General features: G+C 37.5%; 1 protein-coding gene and 1 long non-coding RNA gene across 4 annotated transcripts in view; one reads left to right on the forward strand and one right to left on the reverse strand.

The window, feature by feature from the left end:
* Positions 1-16,128, forward strand: part of VWA8 (von Willebrand factor A domain containing 8) — a 301,480-nt gene that overhangs the window by 196,959 nt on the left and 88,393 nt on the right. For 2 of the 3 annotated variants that reach the window (XM_038402763.2, XM_038402782.2), the window contains exons 27-33: positions 2,652-2,760; positions 3,853-3,991; positions 5,869-6,068; positions 13,715-13,831; positions 14,852-14,916; positions 15,018-15,143; positions 15,872-15,981. In XM_038402763.2, coding sequence (XP_038258691.2) covers positions 2,652-2,760; positions 3,853-3,991; positions 5,869-6,068; positions 13,715-13,831; positions 14,852-14,916; positions 15,018-15,143; positions 15,872-15,981 — 866 coding nt within the window. Of the gene's footprint in view, positions 1-2,651; positions 2,761-3,852; positions 3,992-5,864; positions 6,069-13,714; positions 13,832-14,851; positions 14,917-15,017; positions 15,144-15,871; positions 15,982-16,128 lie in introns of all 3 variants that reach the window. The other variant, XM_043504544.1, reaches the window with a different exon arrangement.
* Positions 7,278-12,228, reverse strand: LOC122457951. The gene is made up of 3 exons (XR_006277741.1): positions 12,094-12,228; positions 11,080-11,201; positions 7,278-7,353 (listed from the first exon to the last, which is right to left on the reverse strand). It is a non-coding gene; the product is annotated as an uncharacterized LOC122457951 (long non-coding RNA).

Here is a 16,128-nt window from a genome sequence, read left to right on the forward strand (position 1 = left end):
CAGGCTAGCCTCCTGACTGAGCTTTCTCCAGGGCTTTTATAGCCCTTCCCTTCCTCAGCCCAACTGCTGCTACTTAATTCAAGTATTGCTGTGAGCTGGCCCTCGTTAGGGCCTGCAGCTGGGCTCTCTGCTGGCTGCCTGGGCCCCTACACCTGTCTTCCCTACCAGAAAGCAGGGCTTAGCCAGCATTTTGGCAGGGCATTAAAGGGGTTTTACCCCTGCCCTGCCACACCCCCCAAAAATGGATCAAACCCAGGCTTTTCCAAAAAATCATTTTGAAATCCAAAACAAAACTCTTAGTGTGAAATTTACTTTCATTAATAAACCAACATGTCATTCTAGTAACTGACTCTATACTCCTCTATGCATAAATGCATCTGTCTTGGGGTTATATGTGCATTAAAGAGTATACCCAGAATAAATATTAATGATTGGATTGGATGTCATAATCTGAGCTGTGTTATACTTGAATTTCTTTTGGCTCTGGCTTAATTTTGACTCCTGATGTGGGAGAAAACTGGCCAGACTGGTTTGGAAACAGATTAAAAAGGTTGAGACACTGTGAACAAAAATTCGTTCAAAAATATTAATCTTTTTCCAATCAATGTTAAAAACAGGCCTCACACTGCAAATAATTAAAAAGGGGAAATTGAAAATAGGAAGCAATTACAAGAAATATAGTTCTCAAACGTTGGTATTGACTGATGTTGTAAATAGGTGTAGGCGGTCATAAAAACTGTCTTCTCAGAGCTGGTTAACTAGCGGATTAAAGATAACGGAAAACACCGCCTGTCAAGCTAGTTTAAATTCAGCCCAGATTGCATCACCAAAAGCCATTACCATTTTATGGCTGAACATTGACCTATGTGAAATGCTTTGATGGTTTCAATCCATTACCTAATTCAATGTCACAAAACATATTGTTGGCAACTTTATTGAGAGTCTCAGCAAATGGGCCAAGGACTGAATGGGTATGGAGACTGAACTACTCTCTCACCCCAAGAAGTGGCCCCTCCAGGTTGATTGAGGTACATGGGCAGAACAATTATTAGAATATTCTCATTTATTTTTCTTGTGCTATTCAGAAAGATTAGAAAATATAATCGTTCATTCCTAAAGTTGGATTAGAGAAAGATTTTAACTTCTCCAAAGTTCAGGGGGGCCTCAGACCCAGGGTTCTGGTTTGGGCCCCTCTCTGACCAAAATATCTATAAGAAACAAACCTCCTTTAATTGCAGAGCCTATTATTTTTAAAGAATTCTGACTGTAGGAACAGACAGAGACAAATAGAACAAGAGAGATCAAGCACAGACAACAAACGGTCTTGGAGAACTTACTTAAAATAGCCTTCAGAGATGTATTTTTAGAAGGATGTCTTCTATTCTCATGCCAAGTTTTGTAGTTGTGCAATAACGTAAGACGTTTAAATAGTGTTTAGAAATATCTTGCACGTGCTCTCAGTTTACTTATGCTAGAAGCAAATTAAATACATGCTACATGCCAACTAGTTCCAAATAAGAGAGACCAAAAGGAAATTTTCTGATACTGTATCTTAGCATATCAGTTCATTGGTTTTAATTTAATTATTCTGCATTAACAAAACTTTTAAATCATTTTATTAGTAGTTGCAAATCACTTGAGAGAGAGTAGAGGAAGAACAGAAATGTGTGTATTATATTCTGTGAAACTACTTTATCATATACCAATATTTTCAGTTATTACAGAAATTATTTTTGACAGTGGCTCACATGTTCTCTTTCTGAATGAAAAACAAATGGAAAAAAATGAGGTCAAGAACATCGTTCAAGTTTAGGCAAATTAACCCCATCTTTTCAGCAGGATTGGCAAAGATTGTGTTGTGAGCAGGTGACCATGGAAAGTAGTGGAGGCTAAGCATCTATGAGAAACCCTAAACCTGCCATATAGATACCCTTAACAGGTCATACAGAAGGACCATCCTTCTGCACTTTCTTGTGATACATCAGAACATAAGAAAGGCCATACTGGATCAGACCAAAGGTCCATCTAGTCCAGTATCCTGGCTTCCGACAGTGGCCAATGCCAGGTGCCCCAGAGGGAATGAACAGAACACATAATCATCAAGTGATCCATCCCTGTCACCCGTTCCCCGCTTCTGGCAAACCGAAGCTAATTTTGGCCCCATAGGCAATTAGCATACGGTCATTGTCTGTACTGTGTGACCCACTGGGGGTAGGAGAACATACAACAGCAATTAATGTTCCTTCTTGCAGCAATAACCTGGTGCAACATTTACTGTACTCATTATGCAGTTTTCCTAGAAGAAAATATCACTTAGAAGAGCTCTTCCCACTCATTCTGGCATCCTCTTTAATTGAATTAAGCTGATCAAGAGAGCACTGAATATGCTTTGCTATACAGCTCAGACAATTCAGACTTTTTAAAGCTTTTCTTTTCAGAGCATGGTCTTTTAAATCCTGAGATTACTTGTGTTTCAGAAAATTGAAATTTTTGCCATTTAAAAGAAATTGAATGTTTCAGCAAGGGAGCATTTTCAAGAAGAGAATATTCAAAATAGCCTCTTGGAAAAACTCTATGGTTAAATGACGTATCCCTTGTTCATTGCAAATTAACAGGGATAAATGTTTCTTTGTTTATATGTTGTTTGACAGGCTACCATTGCCAGACCATACATTTATGGGCTACTGGAGAATCAATCAATCAGGGAATGCACAGCAGAAACTACTGTGTCCAACAGAAACCCATCAGTTAAATATAAAGGTGTGTGTTTTTTTTTTATGCTTAAAAATATTGATTAGTCATTTTTTCTTTACAGCAATATAATATCATCCAGATTATGATTTAATAAATATAAGCTGTCTCATTTTCTGCAGAAAGAAGAATCTGAGTTGATTTTTGTAACAAAATAAAAGCTGTTAATTTTACAGTTTAAAAAAGTAGACCATTTTGTGCATTCACACTGCTGAGTTGCTGTGCGGTCCTATCTTGTGAGCCCTCAATATGCAGGACATATACTTAAAGGAGTACTGGGGTGGGGGGATTTTGCAGGGTTGAGTTCAAAAGCTCTTGCAGAGTTCTTGTTATGAAGGTGACAATGCCATTTTTAGAGAAGCCCAGAAACAGGCATGGATATGTGGGAAGGTCCAGTTTCAATCCCCAGATCATAACTCATCTGGATGAGATCTAAAATGGGAAGGAGCCTGTTTTCCAGTTTCATTTCACATGCAGCTGAATTCTTCCAAAATTTTCTCTCTCTCAAATCTGAATCTGAACCTTTGGTCTGATTTGGCCTCCAACCTGAACCTAATCCACATCCTCTACAAACCCAGTGTCTTGGCCTGTCTTTATTAATTATTACTTCGGGGGGGGGAACTGTTATTGTAATGTTGTTTGATATTTTAAACCTTCCATAATCAAGAAATTCAGAATTGTTTCCTTGCACATATGCACTGTGCTCCGGTCTTTCATTATTGATCAAAAACACTCCAGGCAATGTGACCTCTCCTCCATGGGATTAAGGATCATGGTTCCATACTAAGTTCCATGCAGTTCGCCATGACTAGATGGATGTAGTAGTTGAAATACGTAGCCTAAAGAGAGGACAACAGTGTGGCTTTTATATTATGGGGGAAATGGTGTCAGGATCTTCAGGGCTCCAGATGGGATACAGAGAGCTTACAGAAAAAGCAATCTGGTTTCTTCCCAAATATAAGCCTTTCTCTTTTGTTTATAATGCTTGGTCTGGCATTTAGTGCTAAAAGCAATAGAAATCTTTAGGAAAACTCCCAACATTTATAAAGGTTGGTGAGTGAAATAAAATACCTAGTCCTCATGGTTATAATTTTCTCTTAGGGTCCAGTATATTTAAATGTTCAGGGATTTCCACTAGAACGGCATGAAGCAAGGTCCCTCAGTTTCACAGAAGAACTTGCTTTTTGGACACTGCCATTGAATGAGGTTAACTTAGTCTGTGATGTTGCTGTAGCAGAAGGTACAGTAAAATATTTGTAACTTTTGTAATGATCCCTCCCTGTTGTTGTATGATATAAGTTACACTGGAGACAGTGCGGAATTGGACAGATGAGATCATAGCTGTTCATTAATAGTCAGTACTATGTAATTTTTATTCCCTTTTTTGACACATGCAAGAGCAATATCACATTTTTGTAATGGCAATAAAAAAGAAACTACAAATTCTGCACTGAGTGTATGCGCAGTAACACAGAGAATGCATTTCTGGGAACCTGTACTGTGAGGCCTGCCTGAGATATAGAAAAAAATAATATTGCTTGCTTTTCTCTTCTTTGTGTTTAACTTTTTTTTTTTTTTAAGTAAAAGAAGACAAAATGCTTAAAACAATCAGTCACGAAAGAGGAGTATAATTCCATTAAAACATATTGGTGATAACGTAAACTATGAAGGAGATTTGATTCTAAAAGGAATATAGATGCGTAATTCAAAGTGTGCCTTATTTTTATATTATATAATACAGTGGTTCCCAAACTTGTTCCGCCGCTTGTGCAGGGCCGGTTTGTTTACCTGCTGCATCCATAGATTCAGCCGATCGCGGCTCCCAGTTTCCGCGGTTCGCTGCTCCAGGCCAATGGGAGCTGCTGGAAGTGGCAGACAGTATATCCCTTGACCCGTGCCACTTCCACCAGCTCCGATTGGCCTGGAGCAGTGAACTGCAGCCACTGGGAGCCACGATTGGCCGAACCTGCAGACGCAGCAGGTAAATAAACCGGCCCAGCCCGCCAGGGGCTTTCCCTGCACAAGCGGCGGAACAAGTTTCGGAACCACTGATATAATACATTGTTTCAAAATTAATTTAAAAAAGTCTTTCTAACTTTGCCCCTCCCTAATTAAAACCAGTTAAAATGGAAGACTTGTAGCATGCAAAGCTCTGTGCTTTCTTTCTGCTGCTTATGCTGATCAGTGCCCTTTCTTATTGAATCAATTCTTCCTTATTTAACTACATTATATATAGAAAGATATAGATATAGATATGCCCCAATGCACATCACATCATTATTGATATTTGTGACTGTTATTTATGGTATATTATAAAATGTAATAAATTTTGTGACTGTAATTTATTTTACATTGTAAATACATTAAAATTATAAAAACTGATAACGCTGCCTTTTTCTGATTGTGGCTACACTTTCTAAGCATGTTCACAATTTTTTGATGACACTAATAGAAATTACAGTTTTAATTTGATACTCAGAAATGTCTAAAGTGAGTCAAAAACTGTTGTTTCCCTTGTCACATGAAACTTCCTTCCTTTTGTCTATAATTATTAAATTACCTGGTGTTTTAGTTCCAGTAAGTGGACACATTTTTAAAAAGTCTGCATCTGAAAACTTTTACTACAGTTTTCTCTTTCCTAGAAACTTTTCTTTTTTATAAGTAAACTTGCGTATCCTGTATAGGTTTCTGGTTATGAGGATTCCTATAAGTAGAGTCTTTAGCAATTGATTTGGATGGCAAACGAGGTTTGTGTCTGCTACTCAAATATCTTTTCGAATATTTTTGGAGGGAGTGACTAGTCAGTGTGAAGCAGGTAGCAACTTGACTGTTAAAAGTTTAGTTTACATATAGACCACATTGCATCCTTGATTTATGTACAAAATTCCCTTTGTCATCATGGGAATGCAGCTGTAGGTTAAGAGTAGCACATAGTCTTACATAGATTGATTGATTGATATATGTGCCATAATAGGATAAACTTATTTTAAATATGTTGCTGTATTCCCACAATAGTTCATCATTCAGTTTTCAAATAATCTACTGGTTAACATGATTTTGAACTATGACAGAGTCTTTTACTTTCATTAATTTTGCCTTACTTTCTTATTTCCGAAGATGAGACTGAAAATATTCTCTATGTGGCTACATGCAATCCAGTTTCCTTATATTTCATGAATGTATCTAGTAAAAATGGATACTTTGTGGATTGTTATGACATCTTCCCAAGAACGGTTGGAAGCATATGGCAACCCTTTGTGACTGTGGCACCTCTGGGAAATCCACTCAAAGGGCAAGTGATTCTACATGAAGAGCAGGTAAAATAAATAAATAGATATCCTCCTGTTTCATGTTTCATTGTGAGGAAAGTTGTACAGCAAGAGTAGGATCCCTGGGGTTCCTCAGCCTATGTAGGTTGTGAGATAAATATGCACACTTCTGGATACTTTAGCCTAATTGCACTTAGTCTAATAAACCTTTAGAGGGGGTCCCTCAGCTCTACTTTCTCTTGCAGTGTTTAGGCTGGTTTACTGTATGTTTTTATGTACTTTTGCATTATTAATGCTGAGATTTGCCTGTTTATCCTGTTAGTGGTAAAAGTAGACTGCGACCTATTGGAAGGGGGGGAAAGGAGATTATGATTTGAGTTTGGGAGTCTCAAATTAGCAGAGGAAACTTATTAAGTCTAAACTACCTTATTTTAGACTGTGTATTCAAATCCAAGCCCTGCTCATCCCTGTTCTAGTTTTTTAACTTTTAATAAAAAATAAATGACTTCTGAATCACAGTTGTTCATGCTACCATTGTTTTTTATTAAGTATCATGTGTTTCCCTTTCCATAGCGTGAGTTTTGTGGGAACACAAAACGGAGAGTAGGATGGTTGGGTAAAACAAGATGGTGGTGTAAACCACATTGTAGAGATGGATAAGAGTTGCAAAGTTTGGATCTGGATTCTAACTTTCTCAGCGTCAGATCTGTTTGGTTTGGGCCCATCACTTCAGTAGTCTTATTTGGAACTGCTATTAGAACTTGATTAGAATATTTTCAATTTTACACCTTTTTACAGGGGATGGGAGAGTAGCTACCAAGATGCTGACATGAGTAAAAAAAAGAATAAGTATAATATGAGTTATAATAATAGCCTAATAAATATGATTGTGTCCCATTAATGCCTGAGGTGGGTAGACACCAGAAAGGAAGAAAAGTTATTTAAGCCAAATAGCAATGTTGAAACAAACACAAATGGCCATGAAAACATTTAGACTGGAAATTAGAAGGTTTGAGGAGTTAGATTCTGGAACAGCCTTCCAATAGCAGTAGTCAACTAATTTAAAGATGGCCCTTGATAAATTTATGAATGCGGTTATATGATAGTATTACCTGCGATAGCAAGGGATTAGAATGAATGGCTCAGGGGGTCCCTTCCAGTCTTATGTCCTGTTTACATTCCTAAGTGATATGAGACGTAGCATTAACAATTATCATTATTGTTGGTCACCAGCCTTCCTTTTCCTTTTCTTGTTTGTTTGTTTTTTTCCTACTGGTTCTTGGTTTCTTTCCACATTTCCCAGTGGCTATTAGCAAGCTCAGAGGAACCTTTCCTGCATTTAGTAGAGGGAATGAGAAATTTCCATTAACAACACAGCTGATGGAGTGTCAAATATTTCATACACATTTAACATCCCAGGAAGCCATGCATATTGTTGTAGCCTAAATATAAGCACTCTTTACTGGTCTCAGACTTGTGACTAAATTCAGTGCATATGTAAACAGGGGCAACCTGTTACTGATCTCAGAAGAATTGCATTTGCCTATATCCATGTTAAATTGGGCCCCTAAAATGCATTTTCCCAATTCTCATCTAAAAGCTTACTTCCTTCACTGTTGCCAATGGAATTGTCTTGATTAGTTGTAAAAGTACTATTTGAGCTATTTTGGGAAGCTCATAACAAGTTTGTTCAGTTCAAAACAAGGCTTTGCCCTCTATGACTAAAGTCAGTACAGGAAATTATAAAACAGATGGCACTTAATCCTGTGCCTTCAGTGCCTGAGAACGTTTAGAATACTAGACATTTTCTGAAGGCAGAGCCAAGCAATACTCTCCCATTATATATCTAAACTTCTGAAATTCCTAAAATGAAAATAATTGTCTTGTTAGTATTATTTTTAACCAAATTTCAGTAGCATTGAATTTCTTTGGGGAGGGGAGGGAATATTTTATCAAAGGCTTCTGTGAAACCTTTGGCAGTTAACTCAGTGATTGGTTTTACACCGTGATAATGTCTGTCCTTTTGGGATACGTTTTTCAATAAAAGCCTGAATTAAAATCTGATATAAAGACTGTACTGTAGGTTGGCTACTGTGGGTCAATGAAACATTGCTGTTGACTTTTGTTCAGCTGTAACCTTTTCTTTCTCTGACCATAAGTTTGAATACTGGCAACTTCAGCCATGTCTTTCTCAGCAAGTGCACAATTGGGCAAAGGCATTCTAAAAATAAACCTAATTATCATGCTGGAAAATAATATACTAACAATAATATTACTGTATGTTTTGCATTAGCTTAGGATTTCATATACAAACTTAATATTAAAATAGATCTTCACTGATACTTAAAATATACTTCATTAAACTGACAGTTTGGATTTACAGAGCCTGTGTATGTTTAGGATCCTTTCAAAAATGACTTAACCGTTCTATAACAATTAGTTTCTTGCACTTTATGCAGAAAAACTAAGGAGTATGATCCACTCATGTAGCATATTATTAATCACCATGGATTGTTGCCTATCGTTCTATTTAATTTTTTACCAGTTGAAGTCCAGATTAATAATTTGCTCGGTGCAAGGCCCAAAATGGGATACCAAGGAACAGGGCATTTATCTGGTGGACTGGACCCTGGAGTAGCCTTGATGGCCACTGCTGTGTGATCTGAAGCTTTGATCTGGGCTCTCCCTTAATTCACAGCTCATTTAGTCTGTTTAGTTTCATATCAGGCAGAATGAGCAGAGGCCAGATTACTGCTAACATTCATTCAGCCTATTGCTTCCAGGAGGACGAGGAAGACCCCTGTGGTGGCATTTCCTCACCTGACTTTTGACATGGGAAGGGGAAGGAAAGACACTATTGTCCACTTCAAAAAAAATCAGAAGATTTTAGAAAATGCTACATTTGGAGTTCTTTTTATTTGTCCCTGGTTTTTGAAGGCTAGAGGTGGGCAAATTGGACAAGTCAGGTAACACAGCTTGTACTTTTATCCAGAATTTTTAACTTGAAGTGAAATAATCCTTCCTTAAGGCTTCAAAAAATAAAAAGAGAGAGAGAGAGAGAGGTTTTTTTCTTTTTCTTCATGTTTTGAATCTCTGCACTTCTGGTCCCGCTGAGAAGTGTAAAAATATAATACTTTGAGAATCCATCTGATCTTGAAATATTTCCAGTTGTAACCATAGGCCAGAAGGCTTGACAGTATTGCTGGCAAGCTAGTTCAGCCTTAATTTGTAGAATCAAGAGTTTGGTATAGTTCAAGTAAAGTTCAGTTAAACTTTCAGAAGGTAGGTGTAATCTAGTGGACAAGGATGACGGTGAGGTTAAAAAACAGGAGACCTAGGTTTTATACCTTGCTCTGCAACAGACTTACTAGGTGGTCCTGGGCAAGTCATTTAATGTGTCTGTGCATCTGTAAAATGGGAATGATGCTATTACTTACCTAAATGAGGCCAAATGTATTGATATTTGTGAGGTGATAAGCACTATAGAAGCAAAAACAAATAGTGAACCAAGCACAGGACTTCTGAGTGCTAATCTAAGCTCTGCCACTGGCCTATGGCAAGTCACTTAACTTTTCTGTTTTGCATCTTCCTTGTGACTGCATAGGGAGAGTAATAACATACAGAACCAACCTTACAGGGACATTGTGAGGATTAGCTACCACTGGTAAAGTGGTTTGGAGACAGAAAGTGCTATAATAAATACCAGGTATCTTTATGTACACCTGACCTCCAGTTAGGAGTATTCAAAAAAAGGGCCCAAAAATGCTAAAATCTTAAAGGAAACAAAAACCACTTTAAAAATAAAATAAAATCTCTGCTTCCCCTTTTGTTGTTTTTGTTTTTAAAGTACCCCAGTACTTAGTATCACAAAGTAGTGACTTTCCAAATAGCTGTTTTAATAAAACATTTTTAGATAAACAATTATGATTCAATTACAAAACTCGCTTAAATAGATAATTATAGTGGAAAGGATGAGACAGCCATATCTATGGCTGTGCAGACAAACTGCTGCTATTTATTTTTTCTCATATAATGTCCATCTGGATTGAATTAAGAGCATTGCACTAAAATAAAAATTCTTAATTTCTTCCTCCTTTCTTAAATAAAATGTTACTAAAATGTACTTTTTTGGGGCTTTAACTTAATTGCATATTTGTGGGGATTACCAACTTTCAAGCTACCCCCACAATTCCTTGGGAGAGGGATGGGAGACTCACATTCTGCTGAATGGCTTGAGGATCTCAGTGGTAAGCATGGCCCTTTTTTAATCTCTCCTATGTCAAATGCTTCAGTTGGTAACTTAAGAGGGCTTCCCCTTTGTCACCTGAATCTTGGTGGTAGATCCATAATGGTTCTGTGGGGGAAGGAGTTCAGAGTGCTCAGCAGAGGCCTTCGGCTCTTCAGGGAAATAGCTTGGTGGCAGTGTTCCTTGCCACCACACAAAACTGCAGGATACCCTCCCACTCACAGACCAAGTGTTTCCCCTCTGAATACACCCAATGCTGCTGGCCAGTCTGAATGGTAACAGGTAGATAGCAGGTAAGTTTTGTGGAGTTGAGTGAGTGAAGCAAACCACATGCAAATTATTTAATTAGATTATTTGCATATTTAGAACCAATGTATCTAACAATAAACTTCTGTTTTAGAAAAAATTGTGTGGATTTAGTGCTGGTAAAAAGCATTGATTCAGCATCCTAGTAAATGAAGTTCCTGTTATCACCAGGACAGGCTGTCCACACACAGTGCCCTGCCAGCATACTTTGATCTTTATCTGGAGGATGTGGTGGAAGAAACTTGCTCTATGAGTAGCAGGGGTAGTTCAATCTCTGTGGCCCATGAGGTTTTTGACCCCTCTGCTGAGTCTGCATCCGTTAGGTGGGAACAGTTTTTAATCCATAGTAAACTGGTCTGGATTAAAATTGGTGACCTACAGATTGGAGGGTTTGCAGCCCATAAGCAATGCTCTGAGGCATCTAGTCCCCCAGTAAGATCTGATGCTGCACCTTCATGAATGAGATCTGTTTTCTTGAAAGATACACGGATTAAATCAAGTTCTGACCTTTTTGGATCTTGCACAAGGTGAGGACTTCGACTCTGTTGACACAGAGACAAAATCTCCCACACATTGTTCTGTACTTCCATCCCATCTTGTTCTTAAGCTCTCATTAACTGAAATGTAAACTATAGAAATACAACAATAAAATTAACCCATCATAGTATTTTACTCTTAAATGTAACATTTTGCCGTATAAAAGCATTTTAACAGTTAGAAATTCCAAGGTTCTCACACTATATTTTACAAACAATACGTGTTATATAAAAGCTCATTAAGGACTTGTCTACATGGTGGAGTAATGCACTCTACAGGGGTGTGATTCCTAAAGCACACAAAAGGATTGTACATTAATTGGTCTGTGCAGACCCTGCTGGTAGGAACTAAAAGTTCCTGTAGAATGCATTACCGCACAGTATAGACAAACCCTAAGTTTACAAGTATAAACATCCACAATTTGGGAAAAAATAGTTTTCTGTTTGCTATAATGAACCTCCTTTTGTGTATGCGGTGTGATTGTTACATGTTCCCCACACACTGTAGGGAGCAGTTTACTTTGCAAGGACCAAGAGCCAAGAGGTAAGTCTCATCTATAACTCAAAGGGGAGGAATATTTGAATTTGTTGCATATATGTGTTTCCAGGGGGTGGGGCATATAAGACAAGAGAGGAAGAAACTGTATGCGTGAGCATGGCTGTGTTTGAGAGGAGGCATGTAAGAGGGAGAAACTGGGAATGGAGTTAAGGACCAAAGAACAGGAAATGTTGTTGTGGGCAAGAAAGATGGTTAAAAAGGAGGAAGTAAGTGAAAGTTAAATATTTAAATTATTACTTTTATCTATGGCCATTCCCCACTACTCCCCACTATGCCAACAAGAAATGAGCACAGCTTCTCCACTCAGCAGTGAAATCACAGCCCACTTTGGTTTAAGGACTTTTAAGAGGAAAATCCTAACTAAAATAAAAGCAGCAATAAGAAAAGGAAAACTGCAGTCACTAAAAATAAAAGAATGCTACTCACAAGGCTGGATATTACATCTGTCCAAAGTTTGGAATTCCAGACATCAGGGTCATGAGGTCACTCAAAGGTTACTTTTCTCCCAGTCGAGAACAAACACAATGGAACTGCACATCACCATCTTTTCCCATCCCACTTGAAGGATTGCCAGAACTGCAGTTGGATGTGTTCACAAGTGACGCAAAATTCTATTATTAAACACAGACAGAATATGCCATCGGTCACTTAGCACAGAAGGAAACCATTAACATCAAAAGGGGTGGAGTAGAGAGGCTTTTTATATTACCAACTGCACGTATAAACTTAATGCTAAGTAGCAGCGCATAACTGATTCATATGGGGATTTTTGTTTCTTGGAAGGCTAATGCATTTCTTCAGGTCAGCTATGCTGATGCAGAAGTATATAAATAAAATATGGCAGAAAACCAAAATCCAAAACAAACCCTCTCCTGGGCCACATTCCTATAATTTGGGTTGGAATACGTGAGCATTTAACAAATTCTTCTTTTATTAGAAGAGTTGAGCTGCAGCTGAATTTTCCAAATGCTACAAATGTCATGATATTTTAAATGTTTTACCATATTTAGCTACAGTAAGCTCTCATTAAAAATGAAAAGTTCATTGCTCTAAAATAACCTGCAAAAAGTGTGACTCAGATTGAGTTAGTACGTATTTTATTTAGGAGAATCTTATGGACTTCACCTTTTTAGTCCTTTGTCACTCACTGTGTATTACTTCAGATGTTAGACACGCATACAGTTGACTTTTTTATACGTCTTTAAAAAAAAAGGAAGGAACGTAGCGTTTCACTGAATGACAAAGATTTAGATCCAAGACATTAATGAAGTAATGAAATACAAGACTTAATTAGCTTATTCTTTTGTAGCTTTTAAAATTTAATTTAGAGCAGTTAAGGTTGGCTGTGTGTGATCATTTTCTCGAGTCCTTAAAAGTTTAATGCCTTAGGAACAACTTTAGAATGTTTTAAAAAGAAATATTTGAAGTGATGCTACAGGGGCCACACAATAAGATCAAATTTTAGCTTAACCTTTTTCCATATAGTAGTTTTTCAACTTCCATATACTTTAAATATTCAGGGGGGCCCAGGGTTCTGTTGTTCTAGCATAATATTAAGGAAACACGCAAGAGTTGCAGCAAATCTTTTAGTAAGATAGAAGAAGCAAAGCTGGTATGACTTTTCTGTGTAGTTGATTGCAAATGGCTGCTGCAGGTGATTTAAGCCTTAACTGCATAAATCATGTTAGGCCACTGCAAATTAACATTAGACTTGCATAATTCCCTGTAAACAAACAAACATTTGATTTTTTCAGCATGAATAAAACAGTATAGAACTTTTAAATAGGACCATTCATCTGGACCAACCATTGTTAGTTAAGTTGTACCTTTGCCTTACTTCATCAATTCTGCACTGAGATCAGCTTTACTAGACCAGAGGATCCAGTCTGCAATTTTCCAGCAAAGTAAAATCCAATTCATACTTCTGAAATTAAATTTCCTTGTGATATTAGTTGGCTTCAATTGCAAAGAACAAAGACACTTCATGTAGACCTGTTGCTGTGAGCTTTAAGAAGACTGGGCGTAATGCTCTCTTTTGTGTTTACAGAGTAATGTTGTCTTGTTGCTGGATACGAAAACTGGTGCCATGCATAGACTTTTACTCTCACCAGATACCCAAGAAGTTCCAAAGAGAGCAGCCTGGTGGGGCAACAAGGAGGAGCCGGTGAGGAACAGCAATTTCCTGGCTAGACTATTGCAAACGTATCAGAGCTCAGTATTACCGACATGATAGCAGGATAGCTTCCTTTCTATCTTATTATGGAACAAACAGATTGTGTACTGCTATATATATGTGTGATATATTCTGCTGGTACAAAACTGAGAATTCTATATATATATATTGAATTCTCAGTTTTGTACCAGCAGAATATATCATCGTTACAGAATAGAAGGGCAATAAATAAGGGATTAGAATATAAGAACATAAGAATGGCCATACTGGGTCAGACCAAACGTCCATCCAGTCCAGTATCCTGTCTACCGACAGTGGCCAATGCCAGGTGCACCAGAGGGAGTGAACCTAACAGGTAAAGATCAAGTGATCTCTCTCCTGCCATCATCTCCACTCTCAGACAAGCAGAGGCTAGGGACATCATTCCTTACCCATCCTGGCTAATAGCCATTAATGGACTTAACCTCCATGAATTTATCTAGTTCTCTTTTAAACCCTGTTATAGTCCTAGCCTTCACAACCTCCTCAGGATGCTGTCTAGGGATATGTAATTTTTACATCAAAACCCTTTCAGATATTTTGCTAAGAGTTACAAAACATTTTGTTCCAAGCTGTTATGGTTCTGTTGAGCCCAGAGCAGAGTGAGCTGTAATTTTACTTATTTTACTCTGATGCAATTTTATGAATTTGGAGTAGGTGGAAAGGTGCTTTGAGATGCAGTTATCATAGTGAATTACTTAGTTAAAGAAAAACTAGCAAATTTGGTATGATTTCAGTGGTCGCTGCTTGATCCTCAGCACTCTTGAAAATCAGGCCACCTATTTATGTGCCTAAATGTGGGTTTAGAAACCTAACTTTAGGCACATTTTTTTGATCATCTTGGCCAAATATTTTAGTTTCTGACCTTTCTAAACAGAAAAAAGCAAAACTATAAATATATAAATGGAGTCAGGGTAAACTACTGGGGACTGACCGGGTAAATTGTAATTGATGTGTAATGCATTTTTTTAGATCAGTCACAAAATGTGCAGAGAGTTTTCACATAAAAACTGGCTGGTGTTCTACAAAGAAGAAGGGTGAGAGTTAACTATAAATTACATTGCTTTTATTTAAAAAAAATAGAGTTGTCATGTACATTCTCTGCTTCATAATTGTTTTCTTGGTTTACATTTCACAGAAACCACCTTATTGTGCTAGATGTACTGGAGGGTCAAACTCATACTATCTCACTACCTATCAATCTCAAATCCATTTTCCTAGTGGCTGAAGACCGTTGGCTCTTGGTGGAAAGCAAAACGAATCAGTAAGTTAACCAATTCATTATTTGTTTGGTAGTGTCTAGGATCCCCTGTGCTAAGAGCTATACAAATGTAGAACAAATGGAGATATTTGGCAATATTTGCAGCTGCACACCAATATCTGTGTACATCTAACCTACCAGCACAAATGCCTGATGTGTACACACAAATTTACTGATTTCATTTGTGTCTGTGGTTAGGTGCCTACAGTCAGATTTCTTAGAGGTGCAGATTTCCCCATGCCCAAATTGCACTTGTGAATCCAGAGTGGTGAGTGTGCAAGATGAGCCTATGTAAAATTGCACCACTGAAAATCTAGATCAAATTTGGCTATGTCCACATTCATACACAATTTACACAGCCTGTATAAATTAGGTCCTTGCAAATATTAGTGTGCCTAACTGAAAATCTAGCTCATTAGTCTACTCTCTCAGTTACTTTGATTCATAGTGTAATGGAACGAACAGTACTCCATTTTCCTGTTTCTGTTTAACCTCACAATAAATAAAAGTGTATAAATAGTTACCGTAAGCAAATCTGTCCCTCTGTGATTTACTTTCTTGACCTGTAAACTAGAGAGAATAAATGCTTACCTACCTCATAGATGTGTTGTGAGGCTTTATTTAAGTAAAACATGTTGAGATCCTTGTTATACAAGTATAAAGTATTTTTACTATTTAATAAATAAATATTCTTGTTACACCATTTTTTAATAAGTAAGCATTGTTTACAGGAAATTTCTTTTAACCAAGCCAGCGCATACGGTATCTGAAGAGAGTGGAGTTTGCCAGCTGCATACATTGAATGAAGACCCAGTTGACAAGGGTTTTGGTTTAACAACAGGTACTCAGTGTAAACCTGTGTCATTCTTTTTTTTTTTATCAACTCTGTGTTTGTACAAACAACATCCTGGTACTTTAGATGTTTGAGTAATTTTGTCTCATTCTTTTCCTGTAGTGTGTTGTTGATATCATTGTTTCAAAAAAGATG

This window comes from Dermochelys coriacea, chromosome 1, assembly GCF_009764565.3.
Source record: "Dermochelys coriacea isolate rDerCor1 chromosome 1, rDerCor1.pri.v4, whole genome shotgun sequence".
Classification (NCBI taxonomy): Eukaryota; Metazoa; Chordata; order Testudines; family Dermochelyidae; genus Dermochelys; species Dermochelys coriacea.